The 26,260-nt window shown below is 36.6% G+C and overlaps 1 protein-coding gene across 8 annotated transcripts in view; it reads left to right on the top strand.

Moving 5' to 3' along the window:
• The window catches only part of TDRD3 (tudor domain containing 3), a 122,285-nt gene that overhangs the window by 27,998 nt on the left and 68,027 nt on the right, over positions 1-26,260 (top strand). For 6 of the 8 annotated variants that reach the window (XM_026077786.1, XM_026077783.1, XM_026077782.1 and 3 more), the window contains 2 exons: positions 17,982-18,066; positions 21,042-21,107. Coding sequence is in view for 2 of the 8 variants with exons in the window: in XM_026077782.1 (XP_025933567.1) it covers positions 17,982-18,066; positions 21,042-21,107 (151 nt within the window). In the remaining 6 variants the exon portion in view is untranslated. Of the gene's footprint in view, positions 1-13,266; positions 13,339-17,981; positions 18,067-21,041; positions 21,108-26,260 lie in introns of those variants that run through there. The other 2 variants (XM_026077781.1, XM_026077784.1) reach the window with 2 other exon arrangements.

Here is a 26,260-nt window from a genome sequence, read left to right as displayed (position 1 = left end):
ACAGACACTTCCATCTGAACATGAGGAAAAACTTCTTCACTGTGAGGGTGACAGAGCACTGGAACAGGTTGCCCAGAGAGGTAGTGGAGTCTCCTTCTCTGGAGATATTCAAAAGCCGCCTGGACGCGATCCTGTGCAATGTGCCGTAGGTGACCCTGCTTGAGCAGGGGGGTTGGACTAGATGATCTCCAGAGGTCCCTTCCAACCTCAAGCATTCTGTGATTCTGTGAAAACCTTAAAATGATAAATTCATAAAGCTGAGAAATAGTAAGTCCATTATACTGTGGCAGATATTCTGACAGTGTAGTTCTTATTTCAGCCCCTGTGTGTAAAACTATGAAACGGCTATTTCAAAGCTTGAAGCGGTGACCTGCAGTGGGGTTGTGACAGGTGGAAGCAGGGTCGTAAAGGCCATCAAAAATCTTTTTTTGTAAGTTAAATAATTCTTTAGAGCACTGGTTCAAAACTCTCAGCAGGAATCTTATAGAAGTTAATGAGATTTTGTACTGAATACTGGATGCGAAGCTGAAAATTATAGTTAGTAATATCAAAATTCCAGAGGAGCTGTAGAAATCTGAAAAAAAGTAACTGTTTAGGGCTTTAGAGCGCTTCTGTGGTGGAGGAACCCCCCTTTGTCTCCTGTCCCCTAACCCCAGATGTTCCCAGGAGAAACGAGACTAAGATAATTCCAGTAAGTTTTGTTTTCTCACTGAGATGTCTAAACTCTTAAAATTTTTGTATATTGAGGCACTAAGTTTGTCATACACTGTACATCCCTTCTCAAAGAGGGGACTTATGTACTGTCATTGAAAACTCATCTTCCTGACTGTCAATAACAGTAAGGGCTTTTTGTGACCTAATAACATCTCCTGGTTTTGGATCTGTTCCAGCATAAGTTTTGAGGAGAAAGTGGCTCTTTCTTCTTCAGCCTGCAAAATTTAAAGTTTTATTTTCGTGCTCTGCAACTTTTTATTTTTTTACTATCTGGATAGATTCTACTTTTTTTGTACTTACCCTTGTAGCTGTAATAATGGTAGCCAGACACATGTTTCCCTTCGAAAGGAATGAACTCTGGAAAGAAACAAAATTCCAGCTAAGTGAGTTACTACAGATGATGGGAAGGGATCAACTCTTTGTAGGCTTCCAATCTGGGGATCAGTATGTTCCTGTCAACCTACAGACTATCTTGCAAACTACACATGAACCCACTAGTTGTTAAATTTCACTGCTCATTGTGACTATTTGTAAGGAGCTGTTAACTATTGTTTCACAGGTCATTCATAGTCTGCAGTCAGTGTGTGAGAAACCACCATTTTATAGGAGGGTAAAGGAAAGATAACTTTAAAAGCACTTTGAGTGTCTCTTATGGAAACAAGTGATCGATGTAAAAAACAAATCCAACAATGTGTGCATCACTGTATCAAGAAGACTCCTTGAAAGTGAATTATTTTTATCTACAGTAGTAGATATTATAACTGTGATGGGCCAAGGATAAAGAAAGTGAGGTATATAGGAAGAGGTAATGAAGTTTGAAGGGGGGAAGAAAAAAAAAAAAAAGGCGAGTGACCTTTTGGGCTCAGAATCCTTGCATTAGCTTTTAACAATAAGTAAAATGTAAGATAAACACAGATCAGTGTAGATGCAGTTGTTCTGGATCAGCAGCTAAGCTTTTATACTTCAGATCCCTTGAGAGAAAAGGGACTTTAGCACCTCGGTGGGTCACGTATTTTTAAAAGGAAGTAGGGGCAGTCTTTGAAGACCAGGGGTAGCTGATTTGTGAGGATGGTTCTGCTTAGTGTTTGGGAGTTTTTCTTACTGATCTTTTGAATTCTTTCTATAGTGTTGTGGTTTAGTTTCATCTGTAAAGTGTTTCTCTATATGTTGACTCTCTCATGTGAATGCCCCTATGCTTAGTGCCTTGGCTCTAGGAGTCTGATAAATTTTGCCTTCGTGAATACCGCATCTGAGTGCAAAATTGTGCAATAATGTTCTGAAATGCCATGCCATGATCCTGACTTATACTTGATATAAAAGAGGATAATCATCACTGTACGTGCGTACCTCCAACAGTGCAGAGCTGTTACAATATGCTGAAAATAAACCTGCTTCAGTTTCTTCCCTTCTGGCGTTAGTAGGATAAGAATAGGAATAGCCCTTTGCTCAGGCTGAAACAAGGGAGCATTTTTCTTCATGCCCTGTAAGACAGTAGGTTAGAACCAGCATATTTAATACACCTTGATACAAAGCTTGAGCAGTGTCCTTTAAAAAGGATGGGAAGCCCATTTTCTCCCAGGAGGGGGGGGGGGGCCCTCAATGTCCTGGGAATTTGTAGAGAGTGGGCTTGGGAAAATGTGCTGAACTACCTAATGAGCCTACAAAAATGCTTTTACAAGCTAAGATACTTTACAGTATAAATACRCAGCTTCCTTAGATAAAGGAAGGGAATGAATCCACCTTTTGTAGCTAAAGGTAGTTGTAGCTGCTTGAACTAATTGTGCTCTTTTGATGGTAAAACATGCTATGCCTCCATAGAAAGGGTTGGACCTGCCACAGAGAGGTTCCAGATAATCTCTGCCCTGAATTTCGCTCCTCCAAATAGCCATTCCCACCGCCCACCCCAGGGAAATATATATTCATTCTCCCCTWTTGTACTGGCTCAGCCACCTGCATTCGTCATAGCAAAAAATTTGCTGTAAGATGCTGCCGGAGACTACTTGGCTGCCATCCTGCAACAAGAATAGCCTGCACCCAAGTTCTCATGCCAAATCATGCATAGGTTAACCTGTGTAACCCATCTCAAATAAGTGCACGCTGTCTGTGTGGAACAATTTGGGCTATATATAGGAATAGTCAGATACTCTCTCTGCATTAGATAACTGTGTAGTYTGCATGCAAGCTAATGCCTCTGACAGTTGTTGCCGAGAAGCTTCCCCACTGTGAGATAATGTCGCTGAGAAACTACCCTCACAAAGTAMATTTGCTTTTCACCTTAAGTTTCCAAATCACTGGGTCATTGAAAATGGAAGTATAAGTAAGGCATCTATTGTTGAAATAGTTTCATATACAAGAACTAGTTACAGTTTGTGTCTTTTCACTTTAATCTGACATATAACGTGAGTGATAACTGGCAGCTTTTAAGAGAAGATGTTGCGAGTCATCATCCAGGATGCCATGGGAGGATTGTAAATGCCACAAAAGCATACTGTAAACTAACATCGGTTAAATTTCAGATACTGTAGTTGAAAGCTAGCACTTAATATAGTTTAACTGTTCAGAAATTAGCGCCAAGGGAAAGTCCAAATGACCAGGTGTTCTTCAAAATCTGAACTGTAGGAGAAATCTTTTAAGAGAAAAGTTTGTTTTTTTTTCTCTAAACTTGCTTCAATTAGTGGTAAGAAACAAGCTTTTTTTCCAGAAGGCAATTCTTTATCTCCCCCTGTAATAAAGAGGTATTATAAGGAACAAGTTAAGATAGGAGTCTTACATATGAAGTACTTCTGTCTTCTCATTTTATTTCTTGATCTATTCATCTGGATTGTCTTGATCCAGATTAGGTTAAAATTGTTGGTCTAAAGTTGCATAACAAATTACTTCCCAAATGCCTGCTTTTCAGTATATGTAAAATTGAATGATTTGTGTGTGATGCTTTTGTAAATGTGGCAGCAGAAAAAGACTGGTAGAAAAGACTGATAGGCTTTAGCTGTTGTTACTGTACCTCTTGATTTTTTCATGTGAAAATGAGAATGTTAAAAAGTCAGACTAACATTACATTCTGTAAACAGTTTGATAATTTTTCAGTGGTTTTCCTAAACCATCTGGCAAGCAACAATAACACACATTTAAGAATAAGGCATGGCAAATCATGACAAGTAAGCGAAAAGCAGTAGTCTTGTATTTTTAATACAACTTTTGTTCTTTTAGGTATATACTTAAGAGAGACTGCAGTTTATGCAGGCACAATTGTTTGTAAGATGGGGGAATACTTACCAGTAGGAGATGATAGCAAACCTGGAGGGTTGCAAGCACTTCAGAGGATAAATCTTTAGTATTTAAAATGATCTTTGAAAATAGCATGGAACTGAAAGAATGCTCCAAAAGAAAGGAATATTTTTCAATAAGGGAATTGAAGTTTGTGTGTGTGTGAGTAGGTAGGATTAGTCAACTGCATAAGATAGGAAATAACTGCTTAAATGGCAGTTTTGCAGAAAAAGATTGAGTGTTTTTTTTATTTTTATTTCTGTTGTATGTTTCACGCCGTACAGAATCTGCAATAGCATGCTGTTGATTGGGACAGAGAAAGCAAATGTTCTGGTTTTTAATCAAGATTGATGTGATAAGACGCCTGAAAAAGTCCTTTCACTTTGGTCAGCACTGTAAGGCATTGCCTGGTGTTTATGTCCAGTTTGGGTACAGCACTGTGTGATGGATGCATGGGTGGGAAGAAAGGGAAGAAGGACAAAAAGATTGAGTTGAGAACTAGAAAACAGTGTGACCTTTTAGGGAAAATTAAGAAAAAAAAAAAAAAAACTGGGATGGTTTAACTTAAAAATATCTGTCCTCAAATATATACAAATTTTACTCTCCTTATAGCTATCTATGATATTTTAAGGGCTTCAGTATGGTCCTGGAACCTATACCTGACTTCTTTTAAAAAAAACAAAAACAAAAAAACCCCACCTGGCTTGCATTTGCGCTTACCTCTACAAAGTGTATTTGGATAAGTTTATAAATAAATATAGTAGCGTTGAATAAGTAAATCACTATGCAAAAAGTACTGCAGTAAAATGAAGAAGTGTGTAGGAAAATGTGTTTATATTCTGAATCCTTTGTCTCCTCCCAGGATACTGTGAACTGCACATTTGACTGCTTTCTCCTCATGTCTTGGTCATAAAACCTTGGTATCTTACATGTCCTCTTGCATATTATTCTATAAGATAATTGCCTTACCTTTTCTGCAGTCTTTCAGCTTGAGAGTAAGAAATGTTTAGACCATAGGGAGAAGAAAGAAGATAGTAGGGAAGAGAAGGAAATAGAAATGAATCCTTACCCTATTGAAAGTTCTATATATGCTAATCTTATGGCTTTAATTATTTTATATGAATGAGGAATCACCTTGTGTTCATGGGATTAAGTGAAAATGGGGATAAATAAGGGCTGTGAAATAGCACAATACTTACAAAGTCCCTGTTGAAGACAAATCAACAAAACAAGAGAGATACTTACCTTTATAACTGCCTTTGGTAAGGTGAAATCTGAATCCTTATTATAACCTTTCACTGGAGTTTTTTAGTTTTGATGGAATGTTCAACTCAGTTTTTTTCCCAATGTTAGTATTCTTTTTCAGAAATCTGAAATACAAATTTTGCGATTTCCGCGATTAAGAAGTAATTCTAAACAATAGTTCAGACTTCAGCAATAACAGATATTTTAGAGATTATTTTTGAGAAACAATAATTTTCAATATTAACTCATGTGTTGTATTTGTTGGAGCTGCTTTTCTTTTGTCTGAATTTTGATATAGATAATGGAAGTTGGTTCTTATTGCCATACTTCATGATTTAAGTTTTAAATATTTCCTTTTGTTTTGTCAGAGAACTAGCTGTTCTCTGGTGGTAAAGTTGGCTTTTCTGTGCAGTGGAATGTCAGAAGCAGCACAGCCTCACTTTTTACCTTGAAATAATAATATAGCATAAATACTATAATTGCTGTATTTACCTTCATTTTATAATCTAGAAAAACAAGTTAGAAATTGCATGGATTTAGAAGGCAGTAACATCAGTTTGAGTGCAGGAAGAAAAGAGAAGCAACAGTAAATTAATAAAAGGAAAGACAACCAAGTTGGTTCTGGAACTGCATATTGACAAAAATAAGCTTATGAAGCTGCAACCAAAATTTTGTTAGTGATATAATGACAGGCTTAAAATGCGTGCTGTTTTGTGACCCAATCATTTGGGTTTTTTTGTCATTTTTATGCTATCAGGTTACTGCTTGTAATACACAATTACTTAATACCCTTAAAAATACTCTTATCTTTTTCCACCTCATAACTCTTGTCTTTCCTTTGTGCCTGGCTTGAACAAGAGAACGGTTTCTGTTGCTGAAAGGTTTTTAGCTTCTATGTCTGGTCAAGTTTTTCAGTGATGAATTCCAATTATACCCAATTGAGACAGTGATTTTAAGGATTTTTTCTGTTACAGAATTGTAAACTTCTGCCATTTAGTGAACCAAATGAGGGAGGGATCATAACTTTCAATGACTAATGATGTTAGTAGATTGGAGTGAATCGTTATGGTCCCAGGTCTTGAGCAAATCAAAACTTAGAAAGAAAAAAAGAAAAAAGAACAACCTAAATATCAATTGCAGAATTGCATTCAGATTCTTAAAAGTGGTTATAAAACATTTAGAAGTAGTAATTGTGACTGTGATGAGAGGAGGAAGAAAAAAAGATCAATAGCAGCAACACAAAGACTGAATTGCTTACATTTATCTATTTGATAGTTTCTTGCAGGTCTGTTTAAGAATTGGAACYGCTATTGATTTCTGAATCCTCCCCAGGTCATTAGTTGATGAAAATACATACTATATTCCTGTACAGTAAATTATTGCTTGATTAGTAGTGTTGTATAAGCTGGTCTTGTTTAATTCTTGTCTTGCTTTTTATAGAATGCTAAGCTCTCTAATCTGTCATGTAGTCAGCTTGGTAACACAGGGGCGGCCCCATACCTATCAACTGTTTACTATATGTCTTATAAATGCCAGCAGACCAGGACATTACATTACAATCCTTCATAACTTGAAGATGTAAGGCTTGAACCTCTGCTAAGGCAGCAGTACAAACTAGAATACTTCATTCTGGCAGAAAGCACATAGAAATGATGCCACATAAGTGTGTTAGGTGTATGCTGAACTGGGATTTGGTGTCTTGAAACATATCTCTTTTTACCAAGTATCATTAATTTCACTTGTACTTATGTGAAAAATGTGTGTGTCTTTATAATTGTTAGAGATTTCTTTGCTGAAGGATCACCAAATGAGCTTATGGAAAGTAAATAGCTTTTGATCCAAGGTGTGAAAGAAAAAAAAGCAGACAGATCTAAAGGGCTGACATTAACATCTGTGAAATTGTGCCAGAATTCCAGATGAAGTTAAAAACATGAAAATAAAAGTGAATATATATCAAAAGTGCATAGAAATAGCAATAAAATACATTTACTGAAGGCAACATAATTTTAACTTATTTAAAACCAAGCTTATGGCATATTGAAACATAATCTTCAGATGCAGTTGCAAATTGGACTGAGTTCTGGGAATTGGAGGAAGGTTGACGGGAAGGGATCTCTGGCAGTCATCTAGTTCAAGCAGCTGCTCCAAGCAGGGCTCTTGGGAAGGGGAGCTGCAGCTTTGTCTACACCTTGTCTTCGCAAGGTCCAAGGATGGAGGTCCTACAGCCTCTCTGGGGAACCTATTCGTGTGCTACTTGGCCTTTTAAAACTGCTGTGTGATGCTTGCAGTTTTCCATTCTTTTGATACAGGTGTTGATTTAAAGCAGGTCAGCAGTTCTGTATTTTGGCTCTTGCAGAGCTCTTGGGTTAACTCTTCATGGTCCCGGTGATTTTTGTTGATGCTGCTGCTGTTCTAAAACCTTTTCTATTGTAATACCCATTTGAGAAGCTTGCTAAGATGTGTATTTTGGCAAGAGCTCTAGTATGGAAGTCTAACAAATACCTATTGTAGAGTTTTAATCTAGAATTAAAAAAAAAATATATATATATATATATATGTATATATAGACTATAGTTTTTGTCTTTCTTGATCATTCCTTTTGCACCTTAGTCATTTATCAGCCTTGTCATTTCCTCCAGGCTTCTTGCATCTACTTTGAAAAATATATTGTTAGCTTTTATCAAACTAAGTCACCAAAATATTTTTAATCGGTCTTTCTTCTGACTTTTAGTTTGTTTGTGGTTGGCATAATTAACCTTCCTTTTTCCTTTGAAGTATGTCTGTTATATTTGGGGTTTAAATGTAAAATTCACTATGACTTTACATTTTTGCCCAAACCATTAGTAATAATGAATAATATTGGCCTGAATGATGTTCAGTGGGAAGCCACAAAAATATGAAACGTATTTCTCCTCAGGGAATAATAATACCTTGCATTTTAAAAATAATTTTTGATAGTGTTTTTAAGTATCTAATTTTTCCTGAGCTTTTGGCAGTTTTTTGAAATTGATAGGAACTAATTTTCTATATCTGTAAGATTCTGTCTATAGCTATCTAAAAATGTATATCGCTTTTTCACTTCAACATGAAGTCGTCACAAAAAATGATAATTTTCAGCCACTGAAGCAAAATAGAGTTTCCAATTTGATTCGGAAACACTCCTGGCCTTACATATGTGGTGGTGAGATGAGTGATTTCTGTGGCTGCATTTTGATGTGATTGAAGATTACTTTTAGGTTGTGAAACTTGTTTTGTTTTTTTTCGTTCCAGTAAAGGAAGTTGTGTCTCGTATGTGTCTGTCTTATGTGTTTATAAGAGATTGAAAAAGTGGAAATACAGTAATATGTGAGATAGGCAAAAGTTTTTTAGCTTGATGCTAAGTAGCTGGTGACTGCAATGTTTTATTTTGGGAAAATTCTGTTTTTTTTTCCCCCTCCTTTAAATCCACTTAATTCCCTACTTCCTAACAATTGCTTCAGTTTTTGACATCTTTAATATGAAACATATATACTTTGTTAGATGATTTTTAAATATAAGCCATCTTTCAAAGTATTGATCTGTACCTTTTGCACTTACTATAAAGCTGAAAATAAAATAGCTGTTTACGTGTTTGTATAAGCCTTGAAGGTAGTTACCTTTGCATATTCTGAAAGTGCTGTTAATGCAATTTAAAAGTGTATCACAAATAATACCCTAAATGTGCAGCTGTACAATTTAGTATAACCTACCACGTGCAGATCTGACAACTTAATTGGTAGTTTTTGTCCTGTCCTTCAGTGATTTCTTACCCGTTCAGTTTTCCCCTGTTTACAGAGGGCAGTGAAAAGAGATGAGCATTACAGCATTCAGTGGAGGCTGTCTAATCTGAGCTTTTTGAGAGCACAAGGAAGTGAATTCAAAAGCTGCAGAGCCCTTTCAGAGAGCATCCTGCCTGGTAGCACCTTTTCGTCTCCTCAAGAGAGGCTTCAGCATGCGTGCCCCTCCCATTCCCCGGCGCTTGCTTGGGGAAGAAGGGCGGCTCTCCCCAAACCAGCCTCATGCAGAACTGTATCGCCAGGCATGCTCAAATTTCCAGAGGGTCCAAATCTTGTGTGAGACCGTACAGATGATTGTTTTATGTTCTGCCATTGGGAACGGAGAGATTCTGTTCTTGATTGGGGGCAGCTGGCTCTCATTTTCAGTTTTGCTTACAAAGATATAACATTTGGTGCCCTGAGTGAAGTGTAGTACATTTTGGAAAGAGCAAGTGTAGAATCTGAGATTTCTGGTGGTTGCATGGAGATGGTTAATGTAAGGATGTTGCTAACTCTTATGGGTGGTTCAAGCGCAAAGTTGAATTCGTTCTAACTTTTCTGTTGTGATATTCATTTGTGAAAGATGTAGTGGTACCTGTATCATAACATGGTTTTAAACCCTTTTGTGTTTTAAAAAATAATATTGTATCCTCAGCAGTAGGAATTTTGTAGAAGAAAACAGACTTGGAAAAAGCATGCATCACACTATACATCACACTATAAGAGGCATTGCTATAAACACCTTAGTAATGCAAGTGTTAAAATTAAATGTCTTAAAATGTGCATTCTCTGTTGTGTAAGAACTTGATGAAGAGTATGCTGAAAATTTGTTTTTGATGCTTCATTTCTGGAAGAGTAATTTCAGGGAGGCTTGTGCTAGTGATTAAGAAGAGAAGGGGTGGTGTGTGGGCCTGGAGAGGTGTGAGAGAGAATGATGGACTAGTCAGGCTAGCCTAATAATAGATAATACTTCAGTTAGCTTGTCAAGCCTATGCTAAAGAATAATTCTAAACCTATCACTGGCTAATAATGCTTTTGTATAAGAATAGTCCTTGTCTGTTAGAAACGGATGAAAAGTTGGAGTAGTAAAATAACTAAAAATGCTGACATAAATAATGCAGACTTTGAAGCACTCAAAGTATTGCTGGGAGTGCTGGGCACCCTCTCTTTGGTGTCCCCCATGAGAAACCTCTTTATCACCAGATCCCCTCTCAGGTCCTACTGACCCAGGTATAAGGTACCTCTTTCCTGCTCCACCATATTGCTGTAGGAGGGGGGGAAAAAAGGCTGCTAGTTAGGGAGAGCAGTTGCTTCTGCCCCTGTGCCTCTCCAGGGCTGAGAGGAGGGGGAGACRCTGGCCCAGCAATAAGGTTTGAGAGGCCGGGGAGCTACTGAGGGAGCAGCACACTGTGTGGTTAGATTGGGCCTCACCGTGTTGGATGCAAGACTAGTAGCATTGCTCATGCAATGAAAGTATTGGTGCCCAATAATTTTGGTGGTGTCTGGTATCACGTATATTTAAGACTGCAATGCTAATGAATTACTGGCCTTTATCCTGTTATGACTGAAGGTTTCTTTCAGCTGCCAGAAGCAACCTAGGATGAAGCTAGTACATTGATTTTGCTTAAAGCCCTTCAGTTGGTTTTTCTTTTCCTTGGCTCTGAGGGTTTGCCTTGCTTTCCTTGGGTCATGATTTCACTAACAACATAGAGTTTTACTGCCCCATAGTTATGTTTACTTCCTCACTGTAAAAAGGGGAGGAGGGGAAGCAAACATTTTGTTTTTACTATATAATGTTAAAAAAATTGCTTTCGGTTGATTTCTTTTTTTAGTTATAAAACTACATTGGCTTTCTTAGCTGGCTTTTTTTACTGAAAGACAAGTGTCATATACATCTGCAAGAGATTAGACCTTAAATTTTCTCAACTAATGCATAAGAACTTAAGCTTGGGAATCCATATTTTATGAATTCCTTTCTGGAGTTTCAGCTTGACCTGAGTTGGAGACAACATGTTAAAAAAAAAAAAAAAAAAAAAAGTGGTGCATGCCCATGAGTGAAAAGTTATATAGCTAGGATAGAAATTTACTTGGGGAAATGAGATGCTGTAGTCGTTGTGCAGCAGCTTTGAGAATATCAATAGTGTTTAAAATATATGCTTAAGTGTATATGTACCTAGGAAGGTTCCTTTCATTTAAATACTGTCCTAGTTGCAACCAAAATTTTGTAATTCTTGGTGTGCTTTCTGGGTGGTACAAATAAGCAAAACTGTGCTAGGAAAAAGGTGTACTTAAAACTTACTGCACTTTTACTAGTGGTATAATACAGTGCATTCTGTTATTTTAACATTTTGTTTTTGCATCTTTGAGGAGTAACTTAGGGAAACACTTTAGCTTAAATTACTGTAAGGCAGTTACAAAACTGGCTGGGTCATATGACGAAGAATGGCTGCTCATGGTTCGCTGTCAAAACGTGCGGCTGTACAAAGCCATTTCCTGGGGCAAGTTCTATCTGATGCTTTCATTAAAGACCTGGATGATGGCGCATGAAGTATTAAACACAGGATAAAGCTACATGGGAATGTGAAGATGTTGGTGCTCAGGGTTAGAATTCAAGGAGATATCGACAAATTGGAGAAATGATAGGGAAAAAAATACACTTAGTCAGTAATAATTATCTGTATAAGTACAAGATGTAGAGCAATGTAAGGGAGGATGTAAGTCTTTAAATGTGGTTGCCAAAAGGAAAGGCATAATCTGTTCTCCATATGTGTGAAGACGACGAGAAGCAGTGGGAGGCAATGCTGCAAGGTTAATGTTAACAAAATCTTCACTTGCTTGGAGGTTAGAAGAGTAAAAGTAAGATTGCCAAAAAGGCTACTGAATCTACATTAGAGTTATTTATCATTCCTGACAGACATTTGCCTTGTGGATAAAGAAACAGCTAATCCTAATTTTGGCAGGACTTCTGAATTCTTCCAAAATCTTCTTTATTCTTCTTTACACCTAAGTTCTGTTTTGTTTTCTCCAGTAGCCTATATAATACTACATTACTCTTTAAATAAAAAGCTCGGGACTCAAAGGCAAGAACAATGTCAGTTGCGTTCCCAGTGCTGTTACGCAGGTTATAGGCTATGGAGAAGTCTCCTGTTTAAATCTGATTTTCATGTTTAGCATAATAATGTTTTAAAAATGTGTTTTTTAAAACAGCTTTAATGATAGTCCCTCAATAAAATTTCTAACATTGCAGTATAATTCCTTTATACAACTGAAATTCAGTAGAACATTTTGAAACCCTATTAAAAGAGTGTTGCAAGTTTAAAATAGCTAATGTAGAAGATACCTTTCTTCTGTTATGTAGCAATACTGGCACCCAGTGGCTGGCTTGAGCTAGTGCACTTTGTGTTGCACTCCGCTTATATTTTAAGAATTTTATTGTTAAAATTGTTCTCTCATCTTTCGTGGCATTACCAAGTATGAAACATTGGAATGCTCTCTACAAATAATTATTTTGCTTTAAAAGCTTATCTTTTGTGTGGCATAATTATATAAATCTGAATCAGGAAGCAGTGGAGAAAGATTATGATTTTAGCATACACACATTGAAGATAAACAACATGATTAAACCTCAAGATTGTTTCATGTGGCTGACATTCAGTTACAGGAAGTACTGTTAAAGCAGTTCACATTTTCTGCTGTCATCAAACTGCTTCTATGAAGAAGTGTAGATCTGAAATAAATTTTATAGACTTGTGTTTATTAATGTTAACTTTCCTCATTTACTTTTTTCTTTAAACAAAGCTTCTCCTTGTAGAGATAGTAGGAGAAAATCATAGTTGATCTTAGAGAAATGTAATATGGGATGGAAAAAGGATTGAAAGTAGCTGAAGATGTTTTTGCACATGAACTATAAACTACAGAYAGTGAAAATCTTGCATGCTTTTCAAGAAAGCTGCTTGTATAAAATAAACCTGTATTAGAAAAAATTATTTACCTGGTAGATTTAACTCTAGAATAACACTTGTATTTTAAACCTTTTATCTGTGTATGTATGCATGCATGTTTGCCTGCACATAAAATATTTGTTTTATCCAGCAGTATAGAGCAGATGAAAATGCATCTTACTTTGATACCGCTGATTTCTTCAGTCTTTCAGATGTATGTGGTAATAGCATAGCAATAACAGTAATCCGTGTATTTAGGTCATGTCCAGAAGATAAAATAAGATGAACAGAGAGACAGTTGAGATTGGTACTACAGGATTATAGCCCTCAACCATGGGAAGCACCACAGTGGAGGGTGCACATGCTTGTAACATGCAAAGGTGGGATATTAAATTGATATCTTACTTGATACGAAGGAACAGAAGAAAACAGCTCTGTCTGTCTGGGGTATCTAGTATGTTTTGCTATGTGTTACCTATGATGGATTACTGAAGCCTAGTTTTCTAAGAATCTTATAGGGAACCTTTTCACAGAAAAATTCCAGATTTAAATTTATATGTGAATGGATCATGTAGAAAATGCTGGTTCATGGATCATGTAGAAAATGCTGGTTCATTATAGTAATTTTGTTTTAATGATAGCTTCATTGTTGTATTTCACTGGAAGGTGTTAGAATCTGTGTACTTCCATCTCTTCAGTTTAAAAAGTAGGTGCTCTTCTGACAAAAGCGGTTGCTAAGAGGATTGTACTGTTATATGTCTTAGATGAGTGAGGGGGTTCAGGGAGGAATAAGTGAGGAAAATATCCCTTGGGTTTTAGCAAGCATAATGTGGAAGAATTGCAGTAGAAGCATTTATTTTCCTTCCTCTGCCCTGTTTCCTCTCTCTTCTGGTCTCTTCCCCCAAGAGAATGTTCCACAAATAAATATCTCAACTATTTGAGGAGCTTCACGTCCCTTTTTTTGTAAACCTTTTTTTTTTTTTTTAGTCTACATTCGTGTTCCAAGGACACAAAATCCCTATTATCTGACTCATACAACATTACTTATTATAATTCCTTTGATGTCAGTTAAATGATCTGCATTACTTCAATTTATAACCTTTGAGATTGTTCTTAAAGACGTTTGAGAAAGAAGGTCTAGTGAGTCTGTTTTCTAGGATCCAAAGGCTGTTGCAGTGTTCACTGTTACAGTTAACAATCTTGCAGAGAAACGTTCAGTGCTTCCCCCCCCCCCCCATACATACTATAGTGTTAGGATATTGAAGATTCTCTTGGATAAAGCCTAAAATTAAACTGCCAGTTTGAACATAGTTGGCTCCTGTTATGTCTTTCAGTCTCATCTTCCAGAATAGTATTATCTGAATTGTATGTTAAGGAAATGATTTGTCTTGATGCTGCCAGCATACGAAGATGTAGACGGTCAGCTGCTGGCCAGCCTTTTACTTTTTAGAGAGCTTTACGGAGCTTGCCTTTCTCTCACTCTACTCTTTTTCACTCATTTCTCTGTTTCTCTATTTTATCATTTTTCTTCCCTTCTCTTGCTCCTTTACCTCAACCAAACATGCATAATTCTGAAATGCTTGTTAAAAGGAAATACAAAGGGAAATTTGTTACTGCAGTAGCACCATTTCTGTGCTAGGCTTATCCCCCCTGCCCCTTTTCCTTGTTACTGAAGGGAGAGGCAACTTGGGGTGTAGGTGCGGAGAGCACGAATTAGCCAGGACGCAGAGCACAGAGCTGCCAGAGGTGTCTTGGGCTGTATCAGTTCACGAGCTCCTTCAGCAGTGTGGTCTAGTGCATGGACGGCTGAGGGTTGCTCCCGGCCTTCTGGCAAGAGGAGCATGTTGGGTTAATGTAATAGGATCACTTCATGCTTCACCCTTCATTAGCTAGGATAGCGGCAGGTCCTGGTATCCTGGAAAACGTGCAGAGCAGGTAATACAGGTTTTGTGAGGCACTTCAGCAAATGTACTACAAAGACAGAGCTGCAGTGCTGTTCTCTTTGACTTCTGGGGAGGGTTCTTTTTTTAGCTCAGGCAGAGTCTTTTTCTTCATCTAATATAGAGAATAAAAGACTGAGTGGCCTTATGCTGTAAGGATCCTTCCTGCAGTATATCACATACCCTTACTGAAAGCAGATAGAAAAGGGGCCTCTGTTTTCCTCAGAGCCTGGAAAAAAAATTGGAGACCTTATAACCCATGTGTTTTTTTGGGAAGGATTATGCCAACTGAAGGGTTAATTTTGAAAATTAACTCCCTTTTCACATTGTTTTACACTTAAGAGAGGTGGTATGTTTTTCTGTAATAAATACACTTGCGATTTTCTTCAAATACTGATTTTTTTTTTTTTCTTAAGTAATTGCGGGCCTGTAGCAGGAAATGTTCAAAGTTAAACAATGAGGAGAAAACAAGATAATTTAATTTCAATAAAAACTTTCTGTAAGGTTGCAAAGAAAATCTAAATGTATTTCAACTATGCAGTGCTGTGTAAAGCAGTCTGTATAAAGCAGTCTGTATAGGAGAGGTTATTAGGGCAAAATAGAAGAAGATTGGCTTGGTATATGTTCCAGGCTTCCATTAAGGAGAAGAGTTTTGGTGTACAAGGTTTCCTGGTTGTGGTTCGTTGTCCCCCTGCAGATAATTTCTTGCACTCATAGGTCTGGTTGCATAGAAGCAGAACCTGATGAGCTACTGGAAAGTGCTTTTAATTTTGATTCTTCCCTGCAGAAGTCCTTCAGCAGGGTTTTGCTGAGATAATTGTTGATTTGCTCTTTTTTCTAGAGGAAAGTAATTTTGCTCCTGAAAATTTTTCTCATGTATTTAAGTAATACATGCTTTCATGTAATTAATACCTATAAAAACAAAAGAAAAACAAAATCTAAAAAACCCCTCACACTTTGGTGTTTACAGATGTTGCTTTTTTGAGGAATATTTTAATAACTGTATTGATCATTCTTTTGCTGAAAAGCTGTAATGGTTCCTTAAAACAAGGCAGCAGATGTCCTCAAAGGACATTCACTGTTGATGCCTCTGTTGCGTTGGCAGAGATTTCAGTCAGATGGGCAATGCTTTTTTTAAGTGCTGTTGCTTAAGTTAGTACATGTCAAAAATGAATAGCCTTTTCCAATATTTTTGTATTCATCTTTCTGTCTTCAGCTCCTGGAATTTGTATTTTTTTTCCCCACCAGTACACCTTATGTTCAGTTTTACGCTGCAGGTAACAGAAGGTAAACGTGCAGAATTTATGATACCGCTCTTTTTAGGAAGTTCATGGTTGGTGTAATTAAATCACAATTGAAGCCTCAAGTGTAGGATTTTGCCTGTAGGATGTATCTGTTCCAGTTTCTTCTGACACCGAGAGTGGRAATTCCGTTCTACTTTATATTCTGACTCAAGTTAACAAGATCCAGCTGCTAATTCAAAGCAGTTATTTGAATCTTCAGAGGTTGTAGTACTTGAGCTCTGAGTTGCTCAGCTGACAAATCCTGCTTTCCTGTGCAGCCTAATAAATCCTGCCACCTTACTCTGCTGAGCATGCCTCTCCTGTAGCAGAAATAGGACTGTTTCTTCTCATGTTGTTATACATGCATTTTTTCACCGTGTGCGCTTCCCCCCCCCCCCCTCGGTGTTTTGTCAGGATTTGCTAGATATTGGTGTCTGACTTGAACAGTTTAGGGGTCATATCAGGTGCCTGGATGAGAGTACAACCGGGATCATTTATTAGTCTGGCAACACTGTCAGGGCTGGAGAGGTTGATGTTCATGCCGTTGGAGCCAGAATCAAAAAGGTCTATCAAGTCTGCTTCCCTTGAAATGTTTTATCTTGTTTATTTGTTACACTGAACTTTTTTTTTTTAAGGAAAGATTTCTTGAAATACTCTGGAATACTTATTTTTAATATGTGTTAAAAAGAAAGCTTAATATAGATTAAATTGTTTCTTTATTCTTTGGGGAATGGCAATTCCTTGCCAGATATTTAGTGCAGTACCTGAATGTTATTTGGGCCAGTACGGTTCAGGTTCAGTAATATATCACAGTAATAAATCACAGCAACCATTAAATAATTGATATTTAATATCAATTATTTAATGGTTGCTGTGATTTATTAAATAAAATGAAGAGCTGTGAGGAGAAGGCAGATTGCCAGCTACACAAACATGAAAACTGGGGCTCCTAACAGGAAATTTTAGGAAAATGAATAACAAAAGTCACAATTTCTGACCACACAAGTCAAAATTATCCTTTTAAAAATATTTTTGAAGGTCAGAATAGGTCAGCCCTTTTGAGCTGAATCAATTACATTTTTTTCTTGGTTTTCTGCTGGACATATTTATTGTACGCTGACAGAATTTTGGCAGGAAATTACTGATCCCTGACTACCAACATAAAGGTCACAAGTGCCATTTCTGAATGTGATTGTGTAGGAGGTTTTCTATTTTTATTTAAACCTTTTCACTGTAGTTGGTTATTGGTACAAGGTAGTGCTCTTCCACTGTTGTCAGTTACTTTGTGGCCCAGGGAAGCAAAAACAAATTTTCAAGGATGGTATTGTTATATGCCCCAACCTTTACCGGCTTAACCGTACAATCTTGCTCTTTAGAAACAGTGTTGCACTCCCCCCCCCTTTTTTCTGGCAAGCGTGTGAGTAGAAGTATGACACTTAAATAGTGAGTAAAGCCCCAAATGGTTGATTTAAAACAGGTACTTGGGGGGATAAGGGGTTACCCTCTGTGACTTAACTTGGATGATGGCCATATCCTGTATGTATGTATGTATGTATTTATTTATTTAAGAATTTCTGGAAAAAAGAGTTTCTTATTCAATCTTGTCTCAGTGTAAGGGAACTGATTTCATGGAGTCATTCTTCAAGTTTGGCAGTTTTCTTCTGTTTTTGTTAATGTGTGCTTCTGATATCACTAGCATAGAAGGTACAAAGTGAATATAATAGTCTTTATATATGAAAAATGTTTGCCTAGTAGGTATTCATGTGAAGTACTAATGTATATATGTTTTTTCTTTAACAGGTATCTTTCAGATGAAGGAATTGAAGCTTGCATAAGTTCCTCTGAAAAAGTCAATACAAATGACATTATTCTGGTTGCCCTTAATGTAAGTTATGATTGTGAACTTTTTTTGACAAATCACGCTAACAATCATATCTCTAATTGCTCAGGTGCAAGTCTGTCAGGCTAGTCAAGTAAACAGACTCATCTGTGTGATTTTATGTAAAGGTTGAAGTGCTCCTACCCCTGGCCCCCTGCAATAATGTGTGAGCTATTTTAGAATTTTGTCTGGAAATACACCTGTTGCAAATGATGAAACTTGAGGGAGTAAAATGAACATAATTTGCAGTAATATTTTTATATTTGTGAAATGTCAATCTGAACTCAAAATACAGTCAAACAGCAAGATCAGAAGTGTTGTGGATGGACAATGGTGTGAAATTATAGTGCAAAATATTAATTGTTGTGATGAGTAAGACGCACTTGCATAATGCCTTTAACTTCTGGGCATGGTATTCCTTAAAACAGATGCAATCGGATGGTGAATTTTCTTGTGACATGTACATATTTATGTACCTACAAAGAGGGTTTTTTTTTGATTTTACTGTAGAAATCTGTATTAGTAGTTATCTTTTCATGCCAATAAATAAATAACTTGAAAACAAACAAATTTAACATTTTGAAGGAATCAAGAAAGTGTGTGTGAATTCTGTTTTCTCAGAATTTTAGTATTTACCTCATTAGTAAATATTTGTAGGTCTGTTCCCTGTTGAGAATAATGAAAAGAGGGAAGACAGTTCAGTTGTGTATTTTTATGTTATTCTGTCAGAATGATGAGAAGGAGAATTTTTCTTTGAGTAGGTCTTCTAAGTCATCCGCTTCCAGAAATATTATAGCTTGTACACGCTCTATATAGATTTATGTAAACTTTTTCTTTTGTAATAATTATATGTAGTTCGAAGAGGAGAAAATGATATGGTAGAACACTTGAAAAAACTAATGCTTCTTAATGAAATTGTGAAGGAGAATTGGCAGGAATTGCTTTGTGTATCTTAATTGAGATTCAACCACCGTTGGTTTAAGAAGGTATTCTGAAAAAAGTATCTCCTCTCCTCTTCTCATTCATTCTTTTAAGCATGTCTTTGATCACTCGCATATATGCCTGCACAAATTCATGTAACAAGTTTGAGAAGAAGTAATGCAGAATTGTAATGTATTTCATTCTCAGACTTGTGGTAATATGCTGGTATAAGTCTGAGAATGTATTCCTGCTTTAAAAAAAAAAAAAAAAAAAACTTCCAAATCACTGGGCTTACCTTGTGCTCACGCCAGCATATACTCACATGCAAAGATGATCATTTGTGCACGTATGTGTGTTGTATTTCCAGCTTGTTTGTTTTATAATCAAAGTAAAATACTCCAAAGCCTGTTTTAATTGCTTATCAATATTTGTCATCAAGCCAGTTATGGTTTTTGATGCCCAGAAGATTAAGTTGTCTGTTGGCTAAGCAGGGAATAGCAATGTGGTTTGGAAGAAAGTGCAAACTGTGAATTTAGATATTACATCTTACAAAATTCACACCTTCTGTTGACTTTTGCAGTACCATTTTGGGCAGAAGAAACCAAGAAGTCAGTTGATCTTTTTCATGAACTTCTTAAAATAATTACCAAATAGATGTAAACATGCTTTTAGTCCTTCAAATACTTTTATTTCGTATAAGATATTGCAAAGGATTTGTAAAGGTTGTCTCCCCTTGCTGCTGCTGTGATTTCAAAGCATCTTGCTAGAGATTTGTCAGTTAAATGGATATGGAACATTGTGGGAACAGTTTATAAACTTTTTTGTGTGATATTCAGAAATAAATAAGTGACATGACAAGTCGGTTCTCTCAGATRTGCTCAGATTGAAAATCAGATGTGCTTTATCATCACTGTGTATGGTTATCTTGTGCAACAGAAAGTGGGTTGGGCACTTATCCCCTCATTAGGGATAGTTAGAGAAAATTCAGTAAAAGAGCATCCCTGTGTCTTAACCTTTCTGTCTCTAGGGCATCAAGTTGCTTATTGAAAGGAGGAATAAAACACTTGTTTACGCTGTTTCAGATGCTAAATTACAGTGCTGCTCAGTTCTAGATTGGAATGCTAGTCCACTGGCATATATATTAATGGCAAGTTAGTATACTAAGTTCCAGTAGTAATTATATTTACTCCTCCTTCTTTTGGAAGTGTTTATGACCTTATTAAGTATGGAAGGATTTTAGCTTCAATACAGGAATCTGCAGTGGCGTGTTCCTAATGCATAAAGCTTAATTTGTTTTTATTGTTTTCTGTTTTAACATGCTGCAGATTTTAGCCATCCAGTTCATTCTTTTGTCACACATCGCCCTGACCAAAATGCTTGCCCAAACTGTGTGTTGGGTGATGAAAGTGCTTTTAAGGAGATTTGTTCCTTTGATCATTTGAATTTTTTAGTTAAATGCTGTTGGTGGGTATGTTGCATAGTTGCTGAACAGTGTTGTATAGCTGTTTGTCTCCCTTCCAAAAGAAATAATCAGACATTTAAATTAAAAAGCATTTAATGTAAATATTATGTTAACTTTTACTCTGGGCATAACTGCAAAATCATCCCAACATTTTGAGAGGTGGGTTTTTTGTGTGTGTGTAAAAACACAGACTAAAAATGCTTTTCTTTAAGCCTGGATAGAGAGAGGAGGAAGAAGTTTACCTGTATTAAACATCAGAATTGCGTCTGGTAATTAAGCATTATTAATCTTTTTTTTCAGATACTAAAAGTTTTAATCATCTTTGAAAATGTTCTTAAAATGAGAACAATACTATTAAAAATGAAGAACAATTCCTTTTGTAAAACCTTTGTCTAGTTTTTAATTTTGTAGTATAATTTTTGTTTTCCTGCTTTCTCAGTTATTCTCAGTTATTTCTCAGTTTTATGTCGTCTACAAACAGTTGTCATTGCATAATAGTAGAAGGAATATCCTTCTTTTTTCCTATTCTATGGTAATAAGTTTTTTTGAAACGGGATATTTTAGGATAATATTCTCTTGTCCTCTGTTTTAATTTCAGACAGATTTAAGAACCATTGGCAAGAAATTCCTCCCCAGTGACATCAATGGTGGAAAGGTAGAAAAGGTAGACAGTGTTAACTACCAACTTCACTTTTTCTGTCTTCTGTGATTTCTGTGTGATAACAATGTTCTATGCTGTGTTATACTGTCTTTTGTCATTATTTCACATCCAAATAAAGCCGATATTAAAATATTTTATAATATAAATATATTAATATAGTAGTTTGCCCATTAGACTTTAAAGAGAGGGCTCTTTTTTATTTCTTTCTCATCTTTGAAAAGTCTTAGATAAATGTGAGTGTTCCTAGCACCTTAGTTTATCACTCAGAAACCKTTTAACCTGTTTTATCTTGACATGGTATCAGAAGTTCACAAAACAATTTTTTTCCTTCTTTATTGTTGCAAGGGTAAACAAAGCAGGCTAAGAATGAAAGCAAAGCAGCTGTATGATTATGATACACAATGATATACGTTAATAGCATCTTACTTGATTTACCCACTAATATATGTGATTAAGGTTATAACCCACACAATATACAGTTGTAGGTAAGCTTCATAAGGCTTATGTGGATAAACCGTGTAAGATAATACAGCACTTTGCAGGCAACAGAGTTGTGTTACACTCAAAATTTTGATGTACTAAATTTTTGACATATATTGTGTATTTAGTAAAGAATTAAGTTTGCTCCCATTGGTATGCCCTTCCTGTTTTCTTCCTTATGTTTAGCCAGCAGAATATATAAATCAATGAGTTTTGTTTTAAAACAAGTGGTAGTTTTCAATTCAAATCATTATTCTTAACTTCCAAATATTGACAGTCTGTATCGCTGATGTTCTTGGGAAATGTATTTCATTAGCGCTGAAATTCGATATAGCAATAAATCGAGGCAGGCTTGTTTTAAGAAAGAAAGATTGAGAAGAGAGAACTGTTCAGAGCTGTTTGGATTTGTTTTTTTTCCTGCAGGTGCTATTGTCTGAATGGAGCAGTGACTGATGTAACACAGTCTACGGCTGTGTATTTTTCTTCTTCTTCAAAAAAGGGGGGCATTAACATCATCAGCTTATAAAAAGCCCACCTGAGTGATGCTCTGTTGCAGGATAGATCATAGTTTTTAGTCAGACAGCAGTCTGTACATGAAACATAAAACTTTTCCCCAAAAGTTAGTTTAAAAATTTTATTTCTTATTATGTGGAACTATCTTTTTGTGAGTATTGTAAAAGCATTTTATGAACTACTGGTGTTTTATGAACTACTACTGATTGATTGCTTACCTATTTACATTTTTGGACAATGTGCTGTTTCAGATATTTCGGCGCTTACAGCTTTTTTCGCTTAGATGAATTTTGGTTTAGCTGTTTCTCATATCTATGGTTTGACTATTTTTATTCCTCTTCAATTTCCTGTTTTTGAGCTATGGAAAACACACAAAACAAATTATTTTCTTTGCCAGCTGTTTTAGCATTGTTTGTTCCTTAGTTGCTTAATTGAAGTATTACAGAATTTTGGATTTCAGATTATGCAGTATTGACCAGATTCAACTCTATTTTGTTAAACGCAATTGTCAAAGTAAGGACTGTGTGTGTGTGGTAGTGCTTGCCTTAGTTTTGCAGTTGAAACATGGTTTCATTTCAAAGTGATTTGTAATTGTTTTTTCAGAGTTTTGTCGTGTTTTGTTGATTTCTTTAAAGGTTGTTGTTCATTTTTCACTCGTCACTGAAAGTATACCTAGTAACTTGTCCATTTCTTTTGGAGCAAATGTTTTCTAATTTCTATTTTCATTCTGTAGTTCAAGTGGTCAATTAAATGAGAAACACTGTAGTTATATTTTCCTCAAAACTTGATGGCTGTTATAAGAATCTAGTTACATACTTAAAAAGTTTGCTTCAAGTTTAGATGCACAAGTCAACACTTGGAGTTTTTACCATCTTTCATCTGAGATTAGAGAAAGTGAAATTGTCATTTGTTTCCACCAAATACAAAACCTTTGCACAAAACAAAGGACTGTGCTTGAAGACCATGGTGGTTTGTACTTTGAAATAGCTGTGAATAGCCACCCTTTACAGGAGGAAGCTGCTCCACATGTGCACCCAAAAATACACCTGTATTTCGTAAAATTGCATGTCACAGAACAAAGAGCTGTGACTTAAAGCCTGCTAATGGAAAAGATGAGAAAGAATAAAGAAGAGATAAATGCTAATTTGTTTTGTTCCTAGTTTTATACTTTGCCTCCAGTTTCAGTATGGATGTGATACTGATTTCCATGGCAAGATGACAAAGAGCATTTGGAAGTTGTGATCACTGTATCTGAGCAGGCAGAATTCAAGTTTGGTGCAGTCAGATTAGAAAAGAATCAGATGATCCTCATCCTGAATTCTGCAAACTGTCCCATGAAATCACAGGCTTGATAGCAAATACCATAATATGAGATTCGCAACACTTAGTTTGGTCCTTCAAAATTTTTTGAGAGAAGGAACAATTTTTAAAACCCAGAGGAAAATAAATGAGTAAAAAGCAACTGCTTTATCAAGGGACATCATAAAAGTTTAACTTGGTGTTTTGTGTTTTGGTAAGATGATTGAGTATCAGATCCAGGTCTAATGTGTTTCTCTTGGCTGGAAGACCTGAAAGTACTTGGTGCAGTGCCTCAAGGAAATTTGTAAATAAGAATGAGGGACATGGGCCAAGTACTACAGCTGCAAGGTGGGTTAAAGAACTGATGAAAAGATGTCATYGGTTGTTTGTAATGACAGGAAAATGTAGGGCTAGAGGGAGGGGATGTAGAGTTTGCAAGCACATCAGAAAGGAGGAAAAAATAAAAGAGGATTAAGATTATTTTAGGTTAGCGGACAATTTTCTGCAGAGAAGTTATTTAACTAGTTGTGAAGAAGTCTGGGTTAAAAACTGAAAAAAAGATATTTGATAATTAGCCTAACAACGTTCTGGAACATATTCTTTGGGTAGCAGTTGTCAAGACAACAAGGCTAGCTGTTCTTAAAGGGAGCTTGATAAATTCGTGCGTGGGGTTGTGTCTTACGGTTGAAGATGATGGAAGACTTGGCAATGGGCTTAAATGGCACAGCAATCCAGTCCAATCCAAACTTTCCTTCTGAAGTTTATTTGATTCAAGGTATTTCTGTTTCCCAGGTTGTCAGATAATTGAGACGGATCCATGGTGATAGATTTCTTCCATTTTTAATAGTTAAAGAGTGAAAATCCAGACTGAGGGAAAGAACGTTTTTCCTTGTAGACAAAAGATTCCTGACAACAGTTGCAGGAGTTTCAAGAAGCTGGAGGAAACAGGCAGGACCTAGGGAAATAATGGCCCTTAATGGTCTGTGTTATAGGACTTTTTAAATTTGGGGGACTTGCATAGTTCTGTGAGTACTGTTAAGGAGCCATGACTTTTCACATATGAACTTTTAGTAATATTTTATTTACTTTATTTTTTAATCAACTGTATTTTATATAGCTCATAGAACTTAGGGAATTATTAAAAAAAAAAACACCAACAAACAAACAAAAAAAACAGAAAACCAAAACCTGGGAACCATTGGCAGGAGGGAGATAACACTTCAGCTTTCAGAAAATAGTAATGATTGCAAAGAAAAGATTTGTGTTCCAGAATGACTTATGTTTGTAATTTTTAGCCCAGATTATTAGGTAGTATATGGAATCTTTTGCTTTTCTAACTTTTTTTAAAGTAAAATAAAGCAGATCTGACTACATAAGTGCTGCTACTTAATATGAAATGTAATATATAAAATGTAGGWTGTATAAAAAATATTTAATGTTACAGAACTATACATTTAGCATATAAAAGATAGCACTGCCTTTATTCTGGTAGAGAATATAGTTGAGGCAGAAATTATTCATTTATATAATCTCTCAGAAGTAGTCATTTGCTGCTCAGAAATGCTTCAGAAAGCAAGAGAAATTATATGCTACAGTTGTTCCTCTCATCTGCGACAAGGATCAGCACTGCTTGTTTGTATGTTGAGAACGTACAGTGTATTTCCATTTTCCATGGGAAATAACTTTTATTTTGTGGTATTAATGCAATATGCAAATATTTGTGTGCAAGATGACATAGAGTCTGAATGTGAAACGACCTGGATATTTGACCATTAAAGGTGATTGTCAACTTTAGTGTAGTCTTTGCACAAAAATGTTTTATTTGGTCAYTTCTATCTGTGTTTTGCATGGCTCTAAAAAATCAGTATTACCAGCATTAACCACAAGATGGCCATGTTTGCATATGATTTAAAAAAGCTGCCCTCCCTCCCCTGCCATGAATATACATGAAGTATTTTTGATGGAATAAAAATGCAAAGACGACTATATGAAGTTGTAAAATGTGAAATTTATTAATGATATTACATTTACGGCATAACTTACCTTTCTTTTGAGTATGTTAATGTTCTGTTATGATTTAARCATTCATCCCAGAAGTGTTCAGAAAGATTTTTCTTCCTGAGATGAGAAAGGTGCTTTCTGAATCACAGAATCACAGAATCGCTGAGGTTGGAAGGGACCTCTGGAGATCATCTAGTCCAACCCCCCTGCTCAAGCAGGGTCACCTACAGCACATTGCACAGGATCGCGTCCAGGAGGGTTTTGAATATCTCCAGAGACGGAGACTCCACCACCTCTCTGGGCAACCTGTCCCAGTGCTCTGTCACCCTCACAGTGAAGAAGTTTTTCCTCATGTTCAGATGGAACTGTCTGTGTTTCAGTTTGTGCCCGTTRCCTCGCGTCCTGTCGCTGGGCACCACTGAAAAGAGTCTGGCTCCATCCTGTTGACACCYTCCCTTCAGATACTTGTACACATTAATAAGATCCCTCAGCTTTCTCTTCTCCAGGCAAAACAGGCCCAGCTCTCTCAGTCTTTCCTCACAGGAGAGATGCTGCAGTCCCCTAATCATCTTTGTAGCCCTTCGCTGGACTTGCTGCAGTAGTGCCACATCCCTCTTGTACTGGGGAGCCCAGAACTGGACACAGTACTCCAGRTGTGGCCTCAGCAGGGCTGAGTAGAGGGGGAGAATCACCTCCCTCCACCTGCTGGCAATGCTTTTCCTAATGCACCCCAGGATACCACTGGCCTTCTTGGCCACAAGGGCACATTGCTGCCTCATGGTCAACTTGGTGTCCACCAGCACTCCCGGGTCCTTCTCGGCAGAGCTGCTTTCCAGCAGGTTAACCCCCAACCTGTACTGGTG

Source organism: Apteryx rowi, unplaced genomic scaffold, assembly GCF_003343035.1.
Source record: "Apteryx rowi isolate R43461 unplaced genomic scaffold, aptRow1 scaffold_461, whole genome shotgun sequence".
Taxonomy (NCBI): Eukaryota; Metazoa; Chordata; class Aves; order Apterygiformes; family Apterygidae; genus Apteryx; species Apteryx rowi.
This window is presented reverse-complemented; position numbering and strand designations above follow the sequence as displayed.